General features: G+C 49.4%; 1 protein-coding gene across 6 annotated transcripts in view; it reads right to left on the bottom strand.

Annotated features, from left to right (window-relative positions):
* Positions 1-1,197: 1,197 nt before the first annotated feature.
* sema6a (sema domain, transmembrane domain (TM), and cytoplasmic domain, (semaphorin) 6A) overlaps positions 1,198-27,020 on the bottom strand; it is a 103,860-nt gene continuing 78,037 nt past the window's right edge. For 2 of the 6 annotated variants that reach the window (XM_076019476.1, XM_076019477.1), the window contains 7 exons: positions 26,832-26,972; positions 26,269-26,346; positions 21,623-21,681; positions 20,716-20,736; positions 20,467-20,508; positions 17,115-17,294; positions 1,198-5,802 (listed from right to left, as the gene is read on the bottom strand). In XM_076019476.1, the coding sequence (XP_075875591.1) occupies positions 4,592-5,802; positions 17,115-17,294; positions 20,467-20,508; positions 20,716-20,736; positions 21,623-21,681; positions 26,269-26,346; positions 26,832-26,972 (1,732 nt within the window). In that variant the 3' untranslated portion in view covers positions 1,198-4,591. The remainder of the gene's footprint in view (positions 5,803-17,114; positions 17,295-20,466; positions 20,509-20,715; positions 20,737-21,622; positions 21,682-26,268; positions 26,347-26,831; positions 26,973-27,020) is intronic. The other 4 variants (XM_076019478.1, XM_076019480.1, XM_076019479.1 and 1 more) reach the window with 4 other exon arrangements.

Below are 27,020 nucleotides of genomic sequence, written 5' to 3'. Positions count from 1 at the left end.
CTTGGAACACCGGCCTCTGAGGATTTGCACTCTGAGTAACGCCGCCGCGCTACCTTCTTGCGCTACACGTGAATGCAGCCTTTTCATGTTGGAAAAGACTTGGACAGATTATCTGAGTCTTGATCTCTGAGTAGTGCAATGGCACACGGGTGCCGCGATGGAGTTGCACAATGAGGCATTGTGGAGGTAGCGACAGGCCTCATTAGCTGCACCACATCCTGGTTATCTGATCTCCGAGCGCAGTCTGACTGGTGCTGTTGCTCGCAGCCTTGACTCACCTCAGCATCAAAGGCGCAAGTGTCAAACTACCTACTGAAGCCTCGGCTGGTGACGAAATCACAGGGCTGTTTCCAAGTGCAGGATTGGAGACGCTGGAGGAGATGGCGGCCCACCCGTCAGTCAGTTCACACTCAGGATGTGAGTGTGTAATTAATAAGGGACATAAATTGGTGACTGAGATGACAATGTGGCAAGACGTTCAAATTAAAATGGCACCTAAGAATACTGGAGACACGGCGGTGCAGTGGTTAGTAGTCGACGCTCAGCAACAAGGTCAGATGGCGCTCATGTTCTTCCCAGGTCTGTGGACTTACTTCACTTTAAAAGTAAGTATATTTAAACTTAGATGTTTAAATTTTCTTTATTACGATTAAGTTCATCATTCATAAAGGTAAAAGCAAAAAATAAAATGACTGAAGATTTAAACTAATAGATTAAACTAAACTACCGGTAAAGATTTTCAATTGAACTTAAATGTTCACATTTCAATTGTATTTTAACTGCATATTAATTTAAAATGATGGTTTATTCCAACATTTTATTATTTTCATTTCAAGTATAATGAAAAGTTATACTGTACTTAAACTTGAAGTCTAATTTTGTATTTTTTTAATTGCACCCCATTTGTTTTAGTGCATTATTAAATTTGAGAGCGTTAGTTTTTCATGTACTTGAGTTTAGGTTACAACAAAACACAACCTCAAATGCACCAATCAACACTTTCACTTTTCTAAATACTAACATGTAACAGCAAAATAATTTTAAATAATGCTCTTCTTCTTCTCTTTTGAATTCAAGCCTGTTGGATCTCTGGGTTTTGGCTACAAAAGCATTACAATCGTGCGTTATATACCATAAACAAAGGTGTTCAGTATGGTAGTTAGCGAGGAGAAAAAAAAAAATCAAGGCCAGACCAAGGATTTCATGACAAGAATTTTATTTTCATTTTTTTTTAATTACATTTTGCATTAAATTAAAGAGTTTTTTTTCTTTACAACATACGTTAAGCTGTGATGTTAAGGAAGTGAAGAGAGTAGGGCAAAAAACTTTGTGACATCACAATATCTTACAAGCTTACAAAGTTCAAAAGGTTGAGAAGAGAGTCGCTTTGCATCTAACAGCAGTGTGTTACAACAATGGTGACGGACAAAAAAGGCACACACCAAAGAACCTCACCGTCCACAGCAGCCTTCGCTGTCCAACCCCATCCACTGAAAAACGGGACGTAGAATCGTAGGGTGAAGCTTCAGCTCAACCTGCAACCAGTCCGACTCCGCGACGCAGGATATTTAACCCTCAGCTCCGTCAGAGTTTCCTTTTTTCCTTTTCTGTGTGGACACGGCAATCCTCTGAGGTAAAGAGCCGCCACAGCTGAATATTTCAAGGGGCGAAATATCTGGTTGTGGGTCAGCGTTTTTTCATTTTTCAGATTCTTCTGAACTCGGGAAGGTCGGTGATGAATGCACTCCTCATTAAGCAGTAGCATGTAAATACAGACTTTTAGTAGCCGGTAACTACTAAATAATGCAGTGGCTTCTTGGAAGTGGGGAGTAAACACCCCAACGGTACTAAACTTTACTCTACTGGACTTTGAGGATCGTGTAGTTCCTACCAACAAGCCCCAAATCCACTATTTCCAAAGCGGGAATCTTTCTGCTGGTTAGAATCTGTTGCTTGGTCGTTTGCAACGGAACCCTTCAAGCATCTAAAAGTTACATGTTAGTCGGGTCACATGGTCCCTGTCCATCCTGCATTTGCTGTGGATCGAGACATAGTTGGCTTTCCTCCGTCAAAAACAAGCAGACAGACCAAAAAAAACCAAACCCAAACCCTGCCTGATGTCTGTAAAAGTTTTTACCTATCTACATGTACAACACTGAGGGGGTGCCCTGGTAATTTAAGTGTTCGGGGGAGGGAGGGGTGATCAGTAAAAATCCTTAAGCAAAAAGGGAGTGAACACCAAGAAAAAAAGTCAAACTCTCGGCCATTCTTGGGACTTTGAGAATGAGAGCAAGTGGCGCAAAAATGATACTAAAAAAAAAACCTTCAGTTGTGTTTTTCTTTTTACAAAAAAGGGGCGGGGCTGGGGCGCAGGGACGGAGTTAAATAAAGTTGATTGTTTTTAGTATCACACTTGCTTTGAAATGTCTTTGACAGGAACCAGCCTGTTCGATGCACCTGACTCAGTGTTCCACAAGAAGCCTACAGGTGTGTGTGAGTGTACAGATTGCTCGTGTGCGTCTCGCGCCGTGCGCTAGCGAGTGCTGACCTTGCGTCGTTATTGCAGTGCACCGGGGAAAGATACGCAAATGTTGGCCTCCTCAAGTAACGAATGTTAATTGCTCAGTTAAAATCGATCACTCCAAAACAGGACAAACGGCAAACGAAGTAGAAACGAAAACAAACAGAAAACAAACATCAGGTCTTTGAAACAGTATAAAATATAAAATGAAAAACACTCACAACGTCTTCGTCGACACTGCCAGCACAACATAAAAGGTCGCTTGAAGCGCATCGATGGCACAATCAGAAATGAAACACAAAGATGTGTTGTGTGTGTGTGTGTGTGTGTGTGTATGTGTGTGTCTATGTGCGTGCATGCGGTGTATGTGTGTGCATGTAGGAGAGAAAGAGGAAGAAGAGGCATTCTTCGACTTTGCGTTGTGTGTGTGTGCGTGTGTGTGTGTGTGTGTGTTGTGTTGTGTTGTGTTTAGGGATCAGAATTACAACAATAACACCTACATTCTTTAATTGCATTTTTACCAAATGGGGGAAATTTCATGATGTAAAAAACCCAAAAAACCTACAAAAAGACGAGTTAACAGCTATCAAAGAAAAAAAAAAGTCACTACTTTAGGGTGTAAGGCACAAATTTACATGTGGAAAAATAAGCAGGGAATACAGATGTTTTACTCTTTTTTTTTTTAACATTACCTTTTTTATCACCTGCTCAGAGACGGAGCTGTGGCTCCGCCTACTTCTCGACGTAGTCTTTTGTTTTTTTGTTTTGTTGTGTTTCCTGCACTGTTGCTGTAGCTGCTTCTCTTGTCTTTGCAACATTCAACAGTGAACATAGACGGCGTCGGTAAGCCCGCGGCCAGTCGGGACACGTTTCACTGACTCACACAAAACCACAGTGCTGATTGGAGACGGCTAATTGCTGGAGAAGTGAAGGGGGCGGCGTTAAGAAAGTCTTTGTCGGTGATTGGTTCAAAAAACAATGGATGTTCTGGTCCTTAAAGGTGAAAAGTCGCTGTCTGGCACAGTTTTAAATAAATACCTCCTCCTCTTCACATATTACTCAAGCTGCAGGTCCCACTCAGTGCGCGTGGTGCGGCGGAGACGAACCTTTATCGACAAAGTTCCACGGGCTCCAGTTTAATGACTTAAATTTTTTTTTTTCTTTCTCAAACTTGATTAATTGATATTAAAAGATCTTTTCTCCCACTTCTCTTCCTCTCCGAGCCTAAAAAGTCAGGTTTTTTTTTTTTTTTCAAAAGCACTTCATAAAAATAAATACAACAAGCTATTAGTATTAACAGTCATGTGTAATTCAGTCACCGGTACAGTCGAAGCTTCCTCTGGCCGGGCCTCTCAGCGGAAACCCGGGCAGGGCTTGATTGCTGTAACACTGAGAGGCTTTTTTTTTGTTCACAGTTTGTCAGAACTCAGACAGCTGTCGGCTTCTTTTCAGTCCGCGCTCCCTCAGTCTCTCTGAGTTCTTTCAGATTTCTTGTTTCCCAGTCCTGGAGGTACTGTACAGTGACCGCTCCCACCGTCGGCTCCGAGCTCCCACCCCCACCCGCCAGTGCTCTCTTAACATGTGCTTTCAGTCTAGAGTCGAGTCTATGTTGGCAAAGACACCACAACACTGAAGAGCCACTGCCTTGGATGCTACAGGGTGCCGTGGGATGAAATATTGAGGACGGCTTCGCCTCCGTCTGTTTTACCGTTTGACTTGTTCCCGTGTGTATTTACAGAGGAACTGGGGGACGGCCGGAGCTCCACATAAACGACAAATGACAACAACCATCGTATAATATTTACATATTTATATAAAAGAAAGCGTTTTCTTAAAAAAAAAAAAAAAAAAAAAAAAAAAGTGGTGTTGCATTTCCTCTGTACTGTTCACCAAAAAAACAAATAAAATTGAAATAAAAAAAACACTAAAAAGAGATGCAAGTTGAACAGTATTCCCTGTTTTCTTTCTCTCTCTCTCTCTATCCCTCTCTCTCCCTCTCTCTCTCTCTCTCTCAGAAAATAACTTTCACCAGTGTCCATTCCCCATTAGGCAGACCGGCCGACCAGCTGACTATGTGCAGGAGTCACTTGATTTGACTTTCGTGGAGAGGGAGACTACGGAGGGTTTGGGTGGGACGTCGGGCTTCAGGTATTTGAAGCCCCCTCGGGGCAGCGAACCGTAGGAGCTCATTCCGGGCTGCCGGGACAGCGACACGCCCTGCGCTGTCATTTGTATGGAGTCCACCCTCTGGGGCGCGGGGGGCGGAGTCTCCACGTGGTTGAAGCTGTGTTGTCTCGCCAGGTGGGAGGAGTTGGACGAGTTGGTGTTGTGCTTCTTGAGCGCGGAGGAGGAGCCGGAGGCGGCGGCGGCGGCGGCCGACGCCACCGCGGAGCCCTTCCGCAGCCCGTAGACGGACGAGTGGACCTCCAGGCGTTTGCCCATCTGGGGGACGGCGGGGGGCACCGAGAGGGAGGCCTCGCGCTGCGGGACGCGCGGGGGCATGGCGACGTCCATCGGATCCATGGCGTGCAGGTTGTGGCAGGGGCTCTTGACCGTCTTGTACTCCAGCGTGGCGCCCTGGTCGTCAAGGACGCCGTGGCCCAGGCTCAGCTCGCTGTGGTGCGGCTGCTCCACGTACTCGTGCTGGTAGGACGGCTGCTGCTGCAGGTGCGGAGGCAGCTGGTGCTGGTGCTGCGGCAACGGCAGGACCACCACGCTGGGGATGTGGCCCGGCGAGGCCCTCAGGGGCAGGTCGGAGATGACCGGGGAGCCGATGGGCGCCATGTCCTTGGTGCAGGCGTTGATGAGGTTCTGGTTCCTCTCCCACTCCCGGCTGCCCCGGCTGGGCTTGCGGCGCGGCTGCATGGGCGTGGACTCCGGCGTGGGCAAGGCGGTGAGGTCCAGGTGGTGGTGGTGGTGGTGCTGCTGGTGGTGGTGGTGCTGGTCGGCCTTGATCAGCATCTTGGCGCTGGGCGTCAGCCTGCCGTTGTGCATGAGCGGGGTGAGGATGGCCTCCGGGTGGCCGTCCTTGGCCTGGGTCTCGAACAGCCCCGTCAGCTTGGTGACGCTGTTCATGGAGCCGCGGCGCGAGTGCAGGTGGTGGCCGTCCCTCTCCTTGCGGCCGGCCGTGTCCAGGTCGCGCCGGCGGTGGTCGCACACGCAGTAGACCACGATGCCGGAGAAGATGGCGCCCATGGCGAAGGCCAGGACCACGGCGATGGCCAGCAAGGTCACGGGGACCAGCTGGTCGCGGCCCTTCTGGTAGCTCTCGCGGATCACACCTGCGGAGGAGAGGCGGAGGAGACCTTCAGACGGGCGGGCGGGCGGGCGGGCGGGCGGGCGGACGGGGAAAAAGACGGGAGACGGGGAGAAAAGCAGGGCTGTTGAGAAAGACGTCCTGCTGTTAAGGAAAAGCAACACAACGATACAGGAGCGAGGTGTCCTAATGGGATTTCCATCTGCAGAGAAGAAGTGGTTTACTCCCACAATGTGTAAGAGATCATTCTGGATCCATGGCCTTCAAGGTTCAAGGTTCAAGATAGCTGTCAATACTCGCTGTAGAAAGATGTTTACCGTCAAGCCAACAATATATCTGAAATATACACAGCGTTTACGATTCTCAGGCTCCCATATGACATGCAGTGTAAAGTATAAAATTCTAAAACTACATCAGAGTAGTGCAAATACTCACTGTCAATAGTCAATCTTAAACATTCAACTGTGTGATAAGGCGTGACCAGTGACTGTACAATCTTTTAAGTCTTTATCATAGCAATTCTTATTGTGATCTACCTGCTGCCCATATTCATCACTTTACATATGGTCCGACCAACCTGAAGTTGTTCTTTTCACTTTTTTTATTTTTCAATTTTTTTTGATTCATTGTGCATCTGAACACCCCCCAAAACCCTCTTGGAAAAAAAAAAAAAACATTAAAATGTTGATCACAAAAAACAAAACAGGAGAGAATATTGAATTCCGACAGTTAAACCGATTTTTTGGGGTTAACGCGATTAGAGATCGAAATAACTCGCTGACAAATACGGAGACGGCGAGGAGCGTTTGTCTCGCCGCCTCCTTCAAACAGGCAGCGACTGCGGCTGAAAAGCAGCCACATTCAATATTTTCCAAACATCCCATCTTGCGCCGAAAGTGTTTTGGTGAGGTGATCATGATTCACGCTTTAAATCCCAGATAAACCCCCTCGCCGAAATGAATAAAAGATAGAGCCCAGATAAAGGCGCCTGAAATACCCCCCCCAAAAAAAACCCTTTCGGGCGCGTCAATACAAAATGGGAGACTTTTCATAAATCTTCATAAATGGATCCAATCTCATGAATCACATAGAATATATTAAAAAGCTTCTGATTAGCTGCGAAAATCCAATGAGCTGTGTCAGAAGTGGCTGAAAAGCGGCGCCTTGCCCGCCCGACAAAGGCGGCGGCGGCGGCGCGATACGGCCAAATGAAAGCTAATTCGATAAAAAAGCCTCCATTATTCCGGAGGAGCGGCGGAGGAGCGGCGGAGGAGCGGCGGAGGAGCGGCAGCAGCGGAAAAAAGGGGGTCAGCAATAATCTGCGCATTTATAAGCAAAAGTGTGGATGTGCACATCACCACACACACACACACACACACACACACACACACACACACACACACACACACACACACACACACACAGCACCACTGATTTATGTGTTCACACATGACCTGGAGTCAACACAGATCAGTTACCGCAGACAGAGCATGAGGCAGGTGGACTCCGTCATGTAAAAAATCTCCCACAGTGCATTGCTGGTCTTGATAACGTGACCGTGCGACACGTGCGTGCCGCTCCCTCACAAAGCTGTTTATTCCTCTGCCGCGGAGCAGCAAATACGTGCGGGATTCCTCCTTCCTCTTCCTCCTCTTCTTCTTTTTGAAAGCCTCTCTGTGTTAAATAACCTGATTTGTATAAACCTGAAAGAATGGAACTCCACTCGTTATAATCCATTGTGTTAGCGTGCGCCTCTGGTTTCGGAGGGGCGTGTTTACAGCAGTAACAATAAGCGTCGTGTGGGAGTTTTTGCAAACCCCCCCCCCCCCCCCCCTCCCTGCACAGAAACGTTCTTTCAGTCGCAATTTACATAACATAAGCCGTCTCAGTTCTCTGCATCGTTTCTTGCGTGCTGTTGCCAGTAGGAAAAAAAAATTAGATTCTGAGGCCGGTGACTCTGCCTCTGTGCGTTCATTTATCAATTTTCTCAAAGTCACTTTGCCGAGCGTCAGCGGACGTGAAAAGGCAATGGACACACGAGTGACGTCCGTGACGTTCTAGCGTACCACCACCGGACGCGCTGCGTATGCATTGATCCGAACCGTCAGCCGAAAAAGCATTAACTGCATATTTTGATGAAATCCCAGCCGGGCCCAGATAATCATGTTCGGGCTTTTCTTTTCTCCCCCCCCCCCCAGCTGGGCTTGTTCTCCGGAGGTCGGCCTGGGAGAGCATCCCCCTGAGCGAGACGCAGCGCAGACACAGCACGAGGCAACGAGGTAATCTGTCCTCATGAAATCCAGACTCCCTCACACGCCGACATCCATAATCCTCACTGACGGCAGCCGTACTTCATTAGGCACAAAAGCAGGACTTCAGACCAGCCCGAGTGAAGCGCCAAGGCTGTGCTCGATGCTCCGTGCGACTTCAGAACTCAACCTGGATTAGTCAGGGGTGGGGGGGTGGGGGGGTGCAGGGGAAAATGTGCAGTTATTTTATTTAATTTTTTGTCTCAGCTCGTCGCTCAGCCGTGGTATAAACAAGCCTTCCCTTTAATAGAGTGCTGAGAAGACGCAGCCCTGACATACGTCTTTCCCTTTCAAACAAAACGTTTTAAAAAAATGTGCTCTCTCGCCGACATGCTCTCTTGCCCAGGACGTTTCCAGCTGCACGCACGGCGCGAAACTCAAGGTACTGAGTTTTATCTGCGGAGACGCATTAGGGAGCCTGACGTGTGTTCTGCCGCGGACGTCCGAGAAGGCCCGGCCCCGTCTGAGCGAACATCTGCTTCACATCTTGCGCAGAAACATCTTAGAGGGAGATACTTTTCCTCTGCGCTATCTGTCATTTTCAAGACCTTCTTCTTCTTCCCACACCTCTGTGTTTTCACTGGATTCTTTTTTTTTTTTTTCTTCTCTCTGCCTCGTTTCAAAGTATTGTCTTTTGTACTGATACAGTGAGTTCTTTCCAACAGGATGGAACCTGGAAGGAGCGTGTTGTTAAATTCCTTTGGCTGAATCGACAAAGTGCGATGTGATGGCTGCCGCCTCTGACAGAGACAAAGAGCGAAGAAGCATCCAGCCTTGTTTCATAAACTATTTGTTCGCCAGACGTGGCTGTCTCAGTCTGGCTGCTAAACCGCGTTCATTCGGGGGATTAGAATTTTGCCATTAAGTGAGAAAGTCGGGGAATCGGAGCGAGGCTGAGTGACCCGCAGGGTTAGATGGCCGTCCTCTGTTCTCGTTGAGGGATCTGAAGTTAAAGGGCAATTTAACCTGCGCTGTGATTCCTCCGGCCCGGTGTCCTTTTCTTTTAAGATCCACTCAGCCCCCTTTTCACGGCTTTTCCCTCCACTCCATCAATCACTCACGGCTGAGAGTCTTAGGCGGGCTTCTCACTTAGTGTGTGTACTTAGCCCTGGGCCTTGGGTAAAATACAAAAGAACCAGGGAAACTCTGCGGACTTTCATCTTCCATGTGAGGAATTGTTTCTCATCCCCACATCAAAGGGAGTGGGTAGAGCCACAGAGGACACAGGAGGCGTCTCAGGCGGCTCGCAGGACTTTAGGGTTTTGGAATAGAGGTGACTCTATCTCCATCTCATTTTTCCCCCCCTCTGCCCCAAAAGTCTATTTGCAGATTTCTGCAAAACTTTTCAAAACTTTAACAGTATGGCACTGATAAGTATCAGAGTGCTGCTGAAGTCTTGCGGTCTTGACAAAACAGTGACTTGTAATCTTGTGGTTCCACCTCTCCGCTTGCCCTCGAAATGCCTGACACAGCAGCCGGCAGCCCGCCGCTGCTCTTGCGCGGCTGAATGGATTTGAATTTCACACGGCCCCGGGCCTCAACATACACATATTAAACTCACATCTCAAGATTGTTGGATATTTCTCGCTGTCAAAACAGCCCGAGTCGGCGACGCCGCCTTGTAAATCGGCGGCATTGTAATGCCCTGTGACCGGAGCTGGTGAATGTGCTCGCTGTGTCTGACCGACACACACACACACACACACACACACACACACACACACACACACACACACACACACACACACACACACACACACACACACACACACACACACACACGGGCGCTCCCGACGCTCCTCACGTCTAATCTCTTCAGAAGCACCGACTGACTTGGAGCCAACAGAGCTCGTCTTTGTGCCGGGTGGGAGGACTTCAAAGGCGGAGGAACATCACAGAGGGGTCGCGCCGAGGCCTCCGACCCCTTCGAACACAGGCTGGCGTCTTGACAAACGATAAAAATCTTAATCAGACCAAAGTCTCGCTCGCTGATGTGTCACCTGTTGAAAGAGCAAACGGCGAAGCCCCGATGAGCGACAGGATGAGCCTCTGCTGCAGCCGCAGGCTGCGGGAGAAACCTCCCCCACGTGGTCGCCTGTTGAACGGGACGCTGACGGCAACTCATTAAATTGCATTAGGTCACCTGTTGGAGTGTGAAGCCATTAAGCCCAGTGTACGTGGCTGCTGGTTAATGCGTTATTTAATATTTAAGCAGCCGTCAGACAATCGCGAGGCAGCACGCTCGGCGTACCGCGAGCATTTAGGAGGCAATTCAACCCTTAATGACATGAATTGGCTGCGCTCGTGCACCAACCTACCCACCACAGCACGCTTACACAACGGTGCTTAGCGCAAAAAAACCCAAAAAACCGGAAAACCCTGCACGCCACGTTCCTCCGGAGCGGTTTTTCCAAAGCTATTTATTCGCACCCCGACGCAAATTCGCTGACTGACTGACTGTTTTCAAGCAGATGACAGATTTGTTAAGAAGCGCCGCCCAGCGTGAGCAACGCGGCTCAGGCAGATAATCCGACCATTTCAGAATTTTCGACACCTGACGCCAACAGGTCTGCAGAAGAAAAAGGACTCTGGAGTGATAATAGACAAACGTGGGTTCCTTTTTTTCTTAAAAAAAAAAAAGAAAAAAAAAATCCTGCGGATTCCTGCATGGTTTCAATTTGCATGAGTCACAATCAGCCATTGAGCTCAATGAGTCACTGTTATATAAATGGAATAACACCATTTTATGCTGATATCATAGGGGTAACAACTCATTAGAACAAATAGGACCCGGTGTGTTTTTTACATGATGTAGTTCTGTCTCTATCTCTAGTTCTATTTTCATTCATTCCAACTTTTGTTTCTTCTTCTTATTTCACATTTTAGCCTCCATATAAAGACACTTCTACTCTATTCTATTGTATTGTAATTCGCATGGTAGTAATTACTTATTACTTCCAAAATACACAATAGGCCATACATGGCTGAGCCAGAGACAATGCTCGCAGCTTGTATCTTCTCACGGACATTGTCAACTGGGTCGTTTAAATAGCAGCAGCTGAATGCCGGTTACACATTGCCTCACAATCACAAAGGGACGAGCGGCTGCGATACAGCCACGGATTTCGCCCGGCCGGAGAGAAGCAGGGAAAGCCTGAGTGAGAACCAGGCCCGGGCCCGAGGTCCGGCTGCAAGAAAAAACAAACACCACCGCGGCGCTGAAATGGAAATGTAAGCAGCGATAACGTGCAGGAAACAAAAGCAGACCGCGGGAACAATAAGCTGATCACTGGAGGAAATTATGGCTTACGGCTTGACGTCAGTCAGGGAAGTGCGTAGAGCTGGGAAATCTTCCAAGCCACCGTTTCTACGATGACTCACAATGAAGTCGCAAACGAGCCGTTTGCTCCAGAAACGGCCAGTCACAATATTTGTAGTAGCTCTGAAGCAGGATGCAGAGTTTCACAATATGAGGTGATGTCATGGCAGCAATACAAATTTCTTAAACTACTGTATTTGCTCAAGCGGTCATAGTGCCGCCATAAAGGACAATTTTGCCAACTTTTAACCGAAATCCCATCATCCGTTTTTATAGGATTAACCAAAATCCCATCACCCTCCTCCAAGGACATATGAAGTTACTGGCATTAAACATACAAAAGCTCCCTCCTCCCCCTCCCCGCCTGCAGCCTCACCACACAAACGCCTCATCCATCAGCCGGCGGAGCTCATTTTGAACAGAGGCAATCTATTACCGCAAATTTGTCGGCTCACCTCCAGGCGAGGTTAATTTAAAAGGGGGGATGTCTTCATAATCAGACAAGCGACGATTCGCTCATCTATCTTTTTCCTTATCAGCAGAAAGAGGAGATGTCGCTGATAAATCCGCAGGTGGATGTAATATAAGCTTTCAGGATCTAGCTGGCAGCAATTTCTTTTTTTTTTCTGGCTCCAATTTGCAAAGACATTGTGAAGGGAGATCGATTGTCAATGTCTTTAACTCTGCTCCTCAGACAGGCACATGGTTATAGTCAAATTTAAACCCAACCTCAGTTTGAGTGAAAAAAACTGGGACAACACTGACAGCCTTTTCTTTTTCCCAGGCAACATTTGTGATTGACATGACATCTCCCATAGTGGCGGCGAATTGTTTCCTCAACTTCCCCCCACAAAGTGAAATAAAGTTGGGTCTCAGGCCAAGAGGACGGCGTCAGATGGAAAAGTAGAAGCGTGTCCGGGTGTTCGGGGGTCTCACCCTTCCATTATAGCAGCGCCTCAACAAGAGGTGGCAGAGCGCTGCCTGCAGCTGAAAATAACCCTGGTGGATCGCTCGCTTTAACCCCTGAAACCCCGACACGGACAGTCGCCTCTCAAAATAAACCACCGCAGACAAAATGTTCTCCAGCGACTAAAAGTCTGGCCGAGGAGAACTCCAGACGGGGAATTTATTCTGAATTTGATTTTCTGACACGTGTTTACCGGCATCTACATTTTGAAATAATTACAGCAAAGTGTCCAATCCGTCACGCTGCCTGCGTCTCAGCCAAATTACGGAAGTTTCAGCGCGCGCGTGCAGTGACTGATAGATGGCGCCGCGGCAATCAACCTGAGTTCAATATTGGCTCAATCAACCCGTTGGCAGCCGACTCTGACGGTTCAAATATAGACGCTGCTACCAAAGAATATCACACGCTGAAAATTGCCACGTTTTAACCCATCAGGAAAAAAATTTGTGTCAGAAAATATTGCCGCGGTTATTCCGACATTTCGATCAAGTTGACTTTTACAAGAGCGGGAAGGACAGCCCGAACAAACGATGCCTCCAGCGGGAGCCCACACTCGTGGCGAGCCTTGAGCACTTTGAGAGAAATGTTAAACTAATTTGCCCAGCCAATTAGCAGGAAGCTTCATCGCGCAATTGCAAAACACGCACAATTTTGTCCAGTGAAGACATAATATTAGAGTCATCGCTCAGGCAAGCTTAATGTGTTTGCTAAAGATAAAATTCTCCTAATCAGTGTGTTTCAGGTCTCAAGGTTGCAGCTACAAATTATTCAGCCGAATCCTGTTTGTGCAGATGAGCGGTGTTGATGGCGGGGAGGCGGAGGGGAAACTGCAGCCACGGCGCAGCGATAAAATCCCACTCTGATGGGACACGTGATGAGTTTTCACCGTGAAACCTATCACGTAAATCCCCGGCTTCGGAAATGGTGGCAGCGAACGCGTCTTAACATGATACGTATTGCATTAAAACCCATCAAGTGATAGCGTCACCATTCATGGTTGGGTAACTTCAAACGGGGGATAATTGGGATTAGGGGAATATGAAGGTATTGAGGCGAACTGATTACGTTGTACTTCATGCTCGGGTTGAGGCGCGGCAAGAGTTTGAAGTTACACCGAACACGCCGGATGACATAAAATGAAGAGTGTGGCTACAGGAGGAGGAGGCAGGACGAGTGCGAGTGGAGTGCAGCAGCCGCCCCCCCCCCCCATTGATTAGCTTCAAACTACCACCGTCTCAGCCGGGGTGACAAGCCGTGTCGTCGCCCGACTCGTCTCCTGTTTTAACGGATCTGTGCGCCGTCGTGAGGCCACGCTGAACTACGGGGCTGTTTTTTGCATTGCTGTGTTGGGGTTACACTGCTACGCTGGAAACAGAATGAAAAGAAGCGACTGAGGGGGGAACAAAGAGAGAGAGAGAGAGAGAGAGACGCACCTGTTCCAACTACATGTTGTAGCTCCTCTTTTATTTCCACCTCACTGTTGCCGCCCTCTGCCTCTTTACGGCCCTCGCTGTTACGTTATTGCTTTTGTTCCCCGGAATAAACCTTAATCACGAGCGGCCCTTTTTCCCTCCCTCTCCCCATTCTCTCCATCTCTCTCTCCCATTCCTTCGCTTCCCAGCACCCGCCGCCGCTTCCGCCCCTCCCTGGTTCTCTCTCGCCATCCCCTCCTCCCACCGTCTACCGTGGGGGAGCTGCTGTAATGAACCCATAAATTGGAGGAGCAACACGGCGCTGCCTACAGGTCGAGGCGGGAGGAGGGATCGGGGGGGTCAGAACCTGACGGAGGGGCGAGAAAGGTGTGGGGAGAGCGAGAAAGAAGGGGGAAAGATGGTGGAGAGAAGCGGCGAGGCTTCATTTTTGCAGACAGCGGAAGAGATATGGCTCCAGTCGGACACGGAGGTGCGACTGGAGGGGGGGGAGGTGCAGAGAAGACGGAGGAGACGGGGAGATAGAGGCGCGGGGGGGAGGGAGGGAGGGAGGGAGGGGGGAGGGGACTCCATAAATTGGTTGAGGAATTCATTTGCGGCCAGGTAAGGTACAGCCTTGGAACATGCCACCCCAGTCAGATGAGAGGTCCTGTGGAAGGGAGACTGATCACAATGGCAGCAGATGGCGGAGAGAAGTTGATGGTGTCGGTGTGACGGGAGCCGAGGGGAGGACCACAGAGACGGATGAGAGCAGGACAGACAGACAGACAGACAGACAGACAGACAAGGAAGCTCAAATGCACTGTGAAAGGGAAGCTGGAGCTGCTAAATATCGTGGACGTGTGAATGCTCGTCACTTTGCAGCATTTCTAATTACTGTAGCTGATACATGTTGGCAGCTCTGTAACATTCATTAGCAGATAAGATTCCACAGTGTGTAAAATGCCAATTAAAAAAAAGTTGAGGAAGTAATTGTAATTTTTCTTTTTTTTTTTTTTTTAAATAAAATTTAAAAATAATTCGCAGGCAGAGGCAGGCAGGGCTTTTGCGAGCGAGTAACGCGTTTTCGCTCAAGCATCCACTTCACCCTCCTTAATTCCAAGCGCTGATGGTTCGGCTGGAGGATCACATCTAATATATTCCACAAAAATGGGCTGCATGGTTCCATCTCCGAGGCATTAAACTTAAAAAATGACTTATTTACCGAGGTTCTGACTCCGTAATCACTTCCCGTACGGCGATTGCAGTTTCTCTCGCTACTCGTTTTCACAGTACACTTGACACCTGAAGCCAGTAATACTGAGGGTGACAGGAAGGAAGGGAGGAAGGGGAGGCAGGATGGGTGGAGTGGGGAATGAATACTGTTGACTGCGGTGCTCGATTTGCCATGCCGAGAAGCATTAAGCTGCGTGGAGGCAATACTGTGCGTAATACCATCAAAGCAAGAAAAAAAAGAAAAAAAAAAGCAATATATATAAATAGCAAGAAGAAAAAAAACAGAGAGAGAGAAATAAGCCCAAGCCATGCAAAATATACCAAGAGCCGCTCACGAGAAAAACAAACAGATCTCATCGAAGCTGGCAGAGAAAAGGCAAAGTAAATGCAGTTTGCATCAAATAATACAAACAAAGGAAACACTGATAATGAAACTGAAAAAAGCTGCAAAGGTGTCCTTTTTAAAAAAAAAAAAAAAAAATCATCACAGTCACAACAACCATCACAGGAAGAAACAAAAAGAAGAATAAAAACAGCAGAAAAGCATTGTTTTGAAATGTGACACCCTGTTGCCGTCACCTGAGCGCTGAGCAGGAATGAGCAGGAGGACGCAGAGCGCCGCTGCCGTGTGATGGGTTTAAGCCTGGCTCAGGTAAAGGCAGCGAGGGAAACATCTGCATGTTGTGATGCTTGCTGGAAGGCATGCCGTCTGAAGTCTCTGCCACCATTGTGCTTATATCTACAGGCTGCCGCCCCGCACTGCTTCCAGCTGATGCGGTCGGGAAACACAGGGAGCGCGTTTGGACTTTTTTTTTTTTTGCAATTTGCAATTTGCGTTGCGTTTTTTCGTTGCCTCAGACGACGACTCGCGCCAGGTTTTTAGAACATTTCTTACACTTTCTTAGTCCTAAGTCCTTAACCTCTTTTCACGCTCGGAATATTTGTTTTTTTCCGAGCAATGAAAAATGTTTCTCTAACAGTGTGTTCACACTGGAAAGTGAATAAAAAATGTAGTGGGCTATTTAACACAATACACACACTCTACACACACGCGCCACTTTGGTCAAATAGCGGACGTGTGCAAATGGCGTTAAGCTAAGTTTAGCCTCAGCTTCCTAGCGTGGTCCTAGCTATGACGGCATCTCCTGCCTCTATCAGGATTTAAGGAGTTCAGTGTTTTGGTTTGCGGAGAAATTAGCAGCGTGACGCAATCGGAGCGCGCAAAGCATAGAGTCTGTATTTTTACTAAATATGTCTGTTCCTGTTTTGCAGGCCTTTCATGATGAATCACCGTTATTAGTAATCGATATTTGCTACCGGGGTGCCTGAACGGAGACGCGCTAAATAACAAGGGTGTTGAGTCCACCTCATTAAAGGCGGCGCTAACCTCGCGCTGCCCCGCTGCCCCGCTGCCCCGCCGCGTGTGAAGCCGCCCTCGTCCTCTCGCCCCGCCACTGCGCTGCCTCCGTCTCATTTATCCAGCTCGTTGTCCTTGAGGCGCCGCGGCACCGGGCGGGTTGTTAACACGGAAGAAGAGGGCGTTCAATGTCGTGTCACCGAGTGCCAAAGCGCGGGCAGAGTCGAGGCGGCGGGGGAGCGGCAGGGGGGGGGGGGCGTCGAAATAAATACATTGCCGGCTTCCTTTTCACTGTGTAATGGCCTGGATATTACATCTCCTGTGGGACATTACGTCGGCCCGGATAATAAATCCGTTCTGCTCGCGCTCCTGAGTGTTTCACGTGCGCGCGTCTACGTGTGTGTGTGTGTGTGTGTGTGTGTGTGTGTGCGTGCGCGGAAAGGTGCGTTTTGCGAGCGGTGGACGGGTTTGCGTTCACAGTTTGAGGCAATTTGTCCCCCGTGGGGAGGGGAGAGCCGTCCGCCATCTCCGCACCTCATCAGCTGGAAGGCAGCGAAGGCAGCCGTAAATCTCAATTACACGGACCCGCTTAGTCCCCCCTCCCCCACCCCACCTCTCCCTTGCCACAGGTGACCAAAAAAAAAAAAAAAAGAAAGAAAAAAAAGGAAAAAGGGGAAAAGGAACAAAAACCAAGGGGACCGAGCTGACTGCAGGCCGCCGTGCGTTCCAAGGCTTCTTACCATTGGCTTCGGGCTGAGTCTGAGAGGGCACGGCCACGTAGGGCTCCTCCCCTCTATCTGAGCTTACAGGCGGCTCCTTCCGCTCCACCATGCGGCCCCGCCCCAGGGGGCCCTCGGCGGCCTCCGGTAGGGCCGAGGTGGGGAGCGTGAGGGTGTGGTGATGGTGGCGGTGATGGTGGCCTGCCGGACACACACACAGGTTAACAGAGGCTTCACACACACACACACACACACAAACACACACACACACACACACACTGCTGCTGTGTGCTCGCAGCAGCGTGTCCAGATGACGGGCGGTGGCAGCTCATTATGGGATGTGTGTCTCTGGATGGACAGATCCTTTCTCGCTACGACACCCCCCTCGCCCCGCCCCCCGCCCCCCCCTCCCGCTCTGACTGATGCGTCAAAGCTCCGCCAGGCCTGTCAGAGAGCAGCGCGGCACAATCGCGGGGCGCCTACCTTTGATACTGAAGGACGAGAGCCTTCTTCCCATTGGCCGACTGTAACTCTATGGAAAACCGATTTCCAAAACTTTCCCTCAGAGGTTTTTTGTCACGCTGACGGTGACTAATGTCCCATTTAGAGCCGAAAGTCTGATTTCGGAACTATTGGACGATTGGTGGTTGGACAGAAAGTAAAAGAGTTATTTCTGAATTCTAAATAGACTCTGGTGTCAACTTCACTTCAAGATGATACGGTTTGATTTGTTTCAGGGCCCAGTTCGACCGATGCTTTATGTGCTCTGCCTCCTTTTTCACAAATAAAATCAATCAATGACACTAAATCCCATTCTCCCTCCTGTCTGTCTTCTGCTCTTTCTCCACTTTGTCTTGTTTTATTGTGAATAATATATTTATACTTGCACTGATCTTTGATTTGAAGCTCTTATTTCCCCCCGATTGAATTTTGAAACCTGGGGGTTCTTCATGTCACAAACACAACGCTGGTTTATTCCCAGCAAAGCGCAAGGTTGGTTTTTGCTTCCTGGTATTCATAACGTCTGTACTGTGACACAGCTGAGCATAATACAAGACGTTTGTCTCCCATTTTCTTCAGTGATGTTCAGTGTGTTATCACCCCCCCCCTATATTCCTAATTTATTGCTGCACACGTTTGCAAACACTCCACGTGTTTTCCTGCATCCAATCATCTCGGTTTCCTCGTCCGCGTTCGCGAGCAGCACTCGGGCTCATGGTTTATTTCCGAGCCGTGCTAAATCACATCGCCGGCCCACATGCCGAAACTCGCGCCATGCGGCACAATTTGGAACAAAATGCCCTTTGTGCTTATTTTTAATGCATTCGAGCCATTTCAAGAGAAAATAATTATCAGCGGCGGCGAGGCGGGGGAAGGTGGTGACACCTCTGGATGACAGCGTTTATCAACAGCTCCTGTGGAGCTCAACCCCCACTCCCCCATTTGACACGCTCTATCCGCGAAGAAGGCGACAGCAGTGCGTGTGTGTGCGTGTGCGTGTGTGTGTGTGTGTGTGTGTGTCGGCAGACGAGCGGCAGGCTTTCCGACGTGCGTTGATGCTTACGTTTGAAGAGCGCGGGGAGGCATTTCAAGGGACAAACGTTGACGTGGAACAACACCCACCCGCCTGCGCGACACCACCCAGAGCCTCCCCCGCCTCCTCCCCCGCCTCCCCCTCTGTGTGGCCGTGGCAATCATTAAAATGATTTATTTAACTATTGGCCCAGGGCTGAGAGATTAGTGTGACAGGCCTATTTTATAATTCATTCCACCGCCGCCAGGGGAAGTGCAATTCAGGCAGATGACATACATAGAGAGCGCGCTTCGGAGCCTCGGCGCTCCTCCGCAGACCAGGAGGGCGGGTGGGCCGGGGGGGGGGGGGGGGGCAGGGGAGAGGGAGGGTTACAAAGGCGGCCCTAAACTGCCGACTGATGCACATCCACAGATTAAAAGCGAAGCGCGGGGTGTCCAGCGTAGAAGAATGGAGACAATTATTTATCTTTAAATCCATATTAACCACCGCAGACAGGTGGGCAGAGGGACTCGGAGCCTCGGAGACTTCGGAGGCTGCGGTGCGATGTGCGATGTGCGAGTTCAGCGCGCTCGGCTCCACAAAGAGGCGAAAATTAGAGAAAAAAATATACAACTCCTTTTGGAACCCCTGCATGACCAGAGAGGAGGGGGAATCACAGTGGGCTGCATCCACGGGGGGGCGAGGGAGCGAGCGAGGGAGCGAGCGAGGGAGCGAGCGAGGGAGCGAGGGATGGAGGCTCGGGCTCGGCTGGATTCACTTCAAAATAACTATTCTTGTCAATCTGTATGGATCTGACCGGTTTGATCTGGCAGCTGCGAGGCAGGGGAGGGAGGGGGGGGGGGGGGGGGGCGAGCGCACTCTCCGATTGATAAATGCAAAAGGTAGATGTGCGATAGGTATAGAAGAGAAGCTATAGGCAGGAGTGACTTTGCCGTGGGCAAGTCAACTCTGTAGTATTTCATTTAAAAAAGAAGAAAATGCATAGATGGGGGTGTTTTCTGGCGGCGCCGAAGCGCAATGGGGATGTTAAGGGCCGTCAATGTGGGAAGGAAGATGTGTAAAAAAAAAAAAAAAAAGAATATGTATTTGTGTGCACGTTTGAACGAGCCTTTTGTGAATAGTCTTTAGCTGTGTCCCAGATCACATATTACTGTGAGTGGCCTTCAATGCAGCACAGTTTACTGCGGAGGCTGGACTGCTTCTCTGCGCTTGGCAATAGTGAGGCATTTTATTCCTCGTAGAGCTAAACTCACACTACAACAGTAGAGCCAGGGTTCAAATGCCTTCGAGAGCTCAAAGCAGACGAGGAGGCCAGCTAGCATGCAGTTGCATTGCGCCAGTACGTCGCCAGTATAGCGTTGCTGTTCAATGTTTATTTTAAAAGCCTGAATGGCACTTTAAGGAATTTCATCAGTGCAGGCTCAGTTTGCAAAAAATTGAGCATCAAAAAAATCTTTGGTGTTCGGCACAGAAAGACGAGATTTGGGAAACAGCTTTCTGTTTGTCTTTTCACAATAAGAGAGGCGTTTAAGATGCAGGTTCAATCACTTTCTTCTCTCTCTCTCTCTCTCTCTCTCTCTCTCTCGCTCTCTCAACACTGTGTGCAGAGGTAATTCATCATCCTCATCAATTAGGGGAGCGAAAGGTCAGCGCTAATCTATGATGTCACAGGGGGTGGAGCAGAAGGAGGTGGGGCCAGTATGGAGAAGAAGAAGGAGGCACCGTTGGGGATGTTCTAATTCTAAACACAAAAGAGGTGCGGGATAAGATGGGGGCTGGGGGGGTGGGGGGTGGGCGGGGTCGAGGAAGGGGGCACTACAAGAGATGAAATTGACCGACCGTGCTGAAACGTTTCATCACCTTCATAAGCGGAGGGATTGTCTATCAAAGAAGAGATAAATTCAGTTAAAACCTTGAGCCATTAATAACTTTTACGCGTGAGGGAGGAGTTTTCATTTCCTTGAGAGGGGATGATTGATTGGCTAGACGGAGAGGCGTGGCAGAAGTTAAACAGTCTGGGGGAAGTGCATGAAACGCAACTCCAGTCTCTTATGTGATTGCCTCTGCGGTGTTCTGCGGCATACTCACCATTCAGCGCCACAAAGGTGTCTGCAAAGCACAAGGAAAGAGAGGAGACGGCACATGTTAGCGCTTGCGCTGCAGGGGAGCCCGAGCGTCAACAGGATGAAAAGCCGTGACGGCTAAAGCAACTCAGAATCGATCCCTGCAACTTTTAATCAAAGGTAATCTGCAGGCCCCGGCGCGGCCAGAGGTAACTTAATGCCGTGGTTACACTCGACTACACATGCTGATGAAACTGCACTGCCTTTGTTCAGGAGTAGCCAATCAGAAAAGAAAAAGTGAGATGAGTGAGCAGAGAGCTGCTCTGCAGAGCAGCAACATGGTAGAAACATAAAGAAACATATCAGGCGGTGACTCTTAGCAGGCTGCGTTGACTCTATTACAGATCAAATGAAATTCAGCATTTGTGCGCTCGCTTTATTTTGGAGGGAAGAGGCCTTTCAAGACTTTTGAGGCCGACTGGGCGAAGAGCCACGTCTTGTTTGGAGTCTGTAAATGAGCCTTTAGGCTGACGCAAGTAAAAAAAATGTCTCCCCCTGTGTGCGGCTCAATGTTTCAGCTGCGCTTTCACAGCGATCTGCAAAGAAGGAGCCCGTGTGGCCACAACACCCTGTTTGAGAGAGGGGTGTGGAGCAGGGTGGGGGGGTTGGGGGGGGGACCAGAGACACAGCAGGGGGAAGGACGCAGGAGGACGGGAGCCGAGAGGGACAGATGGATGGAAAAGGCTAAAAGAGAGGAGGATTGTGAGGGTGGAACAGACGGGGCCACAGAAAGGTGACGGCAGCCGAGGAGGAGACGGAGGGCTGAGGAAAGAGAGGGACTGAGTTAACAGAGAGCGGAGGGATAGTGTAGGGTGGGGGTGGGGTGGGACGGGACGGAGGAGGGAAGATAAGAGTGAAAAGGCCCTGCTTACTTTGGCAGTCTCCCAGGCCATCTGTGTTACCATGCTCCACGTCCTGCTCGAAGGCCGATCTGCGGGGAACAGAGACATCACGGTCAGCGGAGGGAAAAGAAACGGGGGCCCGGCCACGCCAGGCAAAACCGCACCTGACGGAGCGAGCGGAGCCGCAGGAAAAGCTTCTACCGTCAGAACACCCCACAAAGGCAGCGCAACGCTACGGTTGCACGCAGCGTAGGCTGCAGAAATCCCTATTCTGGAACGGAATCAAAGAGCACCCATCAGGTGCCCCGGGGGCTTAAAATAAGTGGTCATGAGGAATGATGGCAAGCGAGAAAATCCATTGTTCTGACGGCTTGCCAGGAGAGTTGACACAAATAGATCCGCGTTTTTATTTGACTGTAAGAAAAAAAGAAGAAAAAAATAGAAAGCACTGTTGCACAGGTAAAATTATCTTAGTTACAGTATATTCAGAAAGATCTGTTGAGATCCGTTGCTAGCTCTACTTTCCTGAAAGTTGACACAAACAGTTCTGGAAAATCCGCTGTTGTTGATGCTGCTACCTCAATGATACATGTAACAGGTTAGTGATAAAAACCCAGAGCCAGATATCGATTCTGGTCCTGACACAATGTTTCTCTTCTTGCAATTAACAGAAGTTCAAGCAGAGCACAAGTTTTCAGCGGGAAGCTAAAGCGGAGTGTTTTCAGGAGGCTGGAAGCAAAGTGAATTCTTCTTGATTATCGGCAAGGTTGTTTTTCTGTCTGATTATCTGTCAGCCGTTGCTCAACTAGTGTCTGAGATTTCTTTTTTAGAGAGATAAATGTGTTTAAAGTAGTGGTTAGCTCTAGGTTGCTAGCTGTACCTGCTAGATGTGCGTTAGCCAACCGCTAACTGGCTAGTCTAAAGCTCCAGTTGGCACAGTTCGAAGGAGAAAGGTGAAGGCGCCTCCACATGACGAACAGATCAAAGTGCGGCCAGTGCTTGTGTCCTATTTTCCCCCCGTTGTGACACAGCTGAAGTTGAAGTTCAGCAGAGACACGAGGCTGCTGGACCAATCACACGGGCCAGCAGCAGGGCAGCGAGGAGTAACCGAGCTTCAGGGCCATCATGTGACGCGGAGGGAGGACGAGGGGGTGAGTGAGAGTTGTTGAAGAAGTTATTTTTTTATATTTCTTTTTTTTTTTTTTTTTTTTTTCTTCCTGCACAATCTGCGCCGAGACCTGTTTTCAAGCTGAAGGACCACCGAGCAGGCAGCGTGGGGATCTGTGAAACAGAGCGGGCCAACTGTCAGCCGCCATCACGGTCACGCATGACAGCTTTTCCTCAGTCCTGCTCAGCTGCCCCCTCTCCTCCACCACCACGCCGCCTCTCATCCTCCTCGCCCTCCGCTGGTCACAATTACAGCATGAAGGAGAATGATTTTCCAAAACAGCATCACCCGGCTCTCATCTCCTGATCAGAGCAGAAAAGCGTGAACTTGTGTCCAGAGAGTCAAGCCGGGGGGAATGGGGGGAGGGGCTCCATTGGATTTGAGCCGCTCCGTTTGCGAATCAGAAACAGGGTTAAAAAAAAAAAGAAAGAAAAAAATAGTCCCCATCTTTATATTTATGGGCTGGGGATGATTGAAAAATTGCAAGCCGTATTTAATCTTTTTCTCCAGCTTCACAGATGCTTAATTGGGATAAAAACAGGAAATTTCCCCCTTACGATAAACAATTTCCTCGTGAAAAGCAGCCAAAATAACAACAACAACACAAAACACACACTCAACAGACACAACATCCGCTACGTTTAATCTACTTATCTGAATCGCACATCAGCAAAGAGCTGCAAATTTCAAACCCTCTTCGCGAGCGCATTAGGCCGGCCTGCCTCGTCCCCCCACCCCACCCCCTCCTCCTCCTCCTTCTCCTCCTCTTCCCGCACACCTTGAAAAAAAATGTTGATCAGCCTCTTCAACGAGACCCAAGACAACGACAACCTCCCGGCCAGGGGTCCCGGCGGTTGATAATAACATTATGTGGTGAGCGGAGAGGCCGTGTCGAGGCGACGGCTGCAACATTTAAATCCCAGCGGCGTCCGCGATGAATTAACAATGAGTCGTCACGGTGCAGACGCAGTGTCTGGCCTTTACTTGGCACGTGTGAAAGTGAATAAAGTGCGGAGCTGAGCCTCGGCTAAAGGGCCCGGGTCCCACGGCGGCTGCGTTATAGCAATATAAGCTGCTGCGGCGGCGGCGGCGGCGCATTGCAAGGTGACAGTGCAGACGGTTCAGCGAGGGGTTGCGGCGGCTCGGAAGCTGCATTATTCATCGGCGAATCAGACTCTGGCTTAACTGTACATAACAGGGGGGCAGCCAAAGGGACAGGTTTTATATTAGCTTGCATCACGGCCGATTATTAGCAGGGATGTGCGTGGGGGTGGGGGGGAGGGAGACCCAAACGAAGCCAAAATGCATGCCAGGCATCAAACATTTATATCGTACTCGATATCGTGGACAAGCAGCAGCCTGAAGACCTCACAGCGTTCTGCTGGAGCGACACGGTTGAACCGCAGGTTCCTGCGCTAGCAATATTGAGAATGCTTCCTCAATTAACTCCAGAGCTGGTTTACAGCTATGAGCACCCGAGGTTAATTATTGATAACGAACTTCCTTTCAAAGGGCGTGTTCTGAATCTGATCTCCAAACTGAGGGTGACGCCGGGTTGCCACTATAGAAACAGGTTTCTGTCTCAGTACCCGGAAGCTTCTCTTCACACCCACGCGCTTGATTGTGTTGAGTGTATGTGTGCTTCATCCAGCTGTCTACAACCCTTGACTCCAGTCTGCCGTTGTGCGTCGAGGTTCACCAGCGGTGGTTGGGCCGCCTCACCCGCCGTGGCCAACTCCATGCTAAAGCTGGCGCGCCCTCCACAAGGCCTGTCACGCACCGGAGGACCCTGGTCTGCACGGCTCTTCTTGGCACGGTTCCCATTTGTTTATGTACTTTGCTTTGAAGAACTGGAAACTGTTTTGCCCTTTGTTCTAATGACATTTTGTATCTCTCTTTTCGCCCCCGTGTTCGAACAGAAAGAGGAAAAGAAAAAGGGATTCAGTTTCTCATCTCCCTCTTCTTGTGGCCGCTGAAATGATCTGAGCCACTCTACGAGTCTTCCGTTCGCTCTTTAAAAATAAAACAGTGGAATCCTTCCAACAGTGCTTATGCACTTAAATTGTCACTTTGTCGAATTGTTTTTTTTTTAATTGTCTTTTTAAATCCCGTTTAGCTTGACGTGTGCTGCTGCCTTCCTTTGCCAGGTCACCCTTGCGGAAGAGGTCTTGACCTCAAGGTTTCATTTTGTTTTTTATCCGGCTAAATAAAGGTTGACACTGAATAAACAAGCATGCAGGAGCCTCGTTGTGAAGGAGCAGGCAGGCAGCGACTCGGAGTGCTTGGAGCGCGAGCGGGACACGCAGTGCAGCAGGTATGAGTGGCGTCGCTCCATGCCGGAAAGCTGGCACGCGATTCCCAAGGCCAGATGGGAGAAGAAAGGAGGAGAGGCGGGCAGGAGGAAGAGAAGGAACACGTCGGAGGAAAAGATGGAAAAAAGGAAGATGGATATAAATAGAGGATGAGGACGGGGGGTGGGGGGGGAGAGAAGAAAGCCTGGAAGGTTTTTTGGGGTTTGGTGGAGAAAGACGAGGTAGGTTGGCTTCACTCTTGACGAGGCACAGCCGTCGCTTTGTACAGTTTACCACAGACCAACATATCCCACTGGGCCTAATCCCAGCCCCACCCCCACCAATCCCCTCTTTCAATTCAAAAATATTGTGCAGCCACGTGGCCTCTTAATGCGTGTGCGTCTCACGCTCCGAAGTGGAAACTCAATCAGTCGGCCGCAGCTTTGCGGGATAATAAAACGGCCGCTCGGCCCCCGTCGGCGTCATTGTGCACATGCGCACGCAGGTCTGCGGGTGCCTTTTCGTCCGCCAGACCAATCGCTTTACAGCAGGGGGATCAGATTCACGTCGGGTCCGATCCTTTTGTTTTGATTCCATCGCCCGAGACGTTCCTCTGCCGCCGCAGAGCTCCGCACGCTTGTTTGCTCAGAAAGCAGAAGCCGGTTCTGCGTCGCCGCCGCAGTTTATAGTTACAGCAGCGACCATCGAGCTCCCGACCGGAAAACCCGAGCCTGGGGCCGGACGGGGGCGAGCCACACGTTCCTTCCATTTGTCTTTCCAACAGTTTGTTTGGTTTGGGGGAAAATTGCACTTGCACACCATAAAATCAGAAAGATCACAGGCACGGCAAACACGGGCTGCGAGCTGCGCAGCGCGAGACAAAGTGGCGGAGAAGCTGTTAAATGAAAGTTGCACCACACCTTTTTTAAATGGTTGCATGTGTTTTTGTCTTTTCTTAAACAGAGTTCAATAAAACACACTGCTTAACTCTCCACGCGGAGATTTCCCTCTCGCTGGACCAGTTAAACAGTCACAGCTTGACAACCATATAAACATTTTCTTCACCTCTGCACATTAAAGTGTACTTCCTTCTATTCTAGTGGACCGGCAGATTGAAAACACCCTGGAGGACCGAGTGCGAAAATTAAATTCTGTAAATCTTGTTTCTCTGTGTGACATGGCAGAATGTTGCCGTGGTTCCCAGCAGGCCCGCTTACTTGGTGTTTCCCACCACCTTCCTGCAGGCTCCCTCCGACACCCAACCACAGTACGGGTCTCTGGAGGCGATGCACGACCTGCGGGCGACAAACACAAAAGGCCGTGAGCCCCTCGCAGTGCAGACGGAGAAATGACAGAATGGCCGAAATGAGGAATCGTTTTGGCCATTCTGAATGTAATCAAGCCAATCAGGTTCAGCTAATGATGTCATAGAATCTTAAGGTCAATAACATGACACTGTTTTGCTGCTAATGTCATGAGGTGTTGAGTAATTGGCTGGTTATATTGTATGCATCATTTTCTTAGATTTTTTTTCATTTCATTTCATTTCATTTATTTCATTTATTTTATTCTTCCAAACAGGTTTAAGAAAAGAATAAAATAAGTCAAACACGTAACCGTGCTTATGCAAGAAAAATCAAAAAACAAATGTGCAAACGCAACTCTATCACACCACATTTGTTTTGTTTGGGGATAGACGGTGTCAGACGTGGTGCTATTGATCCTTTCGCACAGATGAAAGATGACGATGACGCAGGTAGATCTCCGCCGCCACACTCACTTCTTGCACCTTCCGTGTCTCTCGCAGCGAGACAGCGGCACTTTGACCACACAGGAGGTGAAGGCCACCCACAGCGCGTGGCTCTTGCTGTCGATCTGCATGCCGATGATGCGCTTGTCCTCCACGCCGTCGATGCTGCATCTGGGAGGCGGCGAGAGGAGAGAGAGAGAGAGGGAGAGAGAGAGGGAG

Source organism: Nelusetta ayraudi, unplaced genomic scaffold (assembly GCF_046127955.1).
Source record: "Nelusetta ayraudi isolate G7.1 ecotype Tasmania unplaced genomic scaffold, CSIRO-AGI_Nayr_v1 ptg000010l, whole genome shotgun sequence".
Lineage (NCBI taxonomy): Eukaryota > Metazoa > Chordata > Actinopteri > Tetraodontiformes > Monacanthidae > Nelusetta > Nelusetta ayraudi.
The sequence above is the reverse complement of the archived record's forward strand: the minus strand, read 5'-3'. Positions and strand labels throughout refer to the sequence as shown.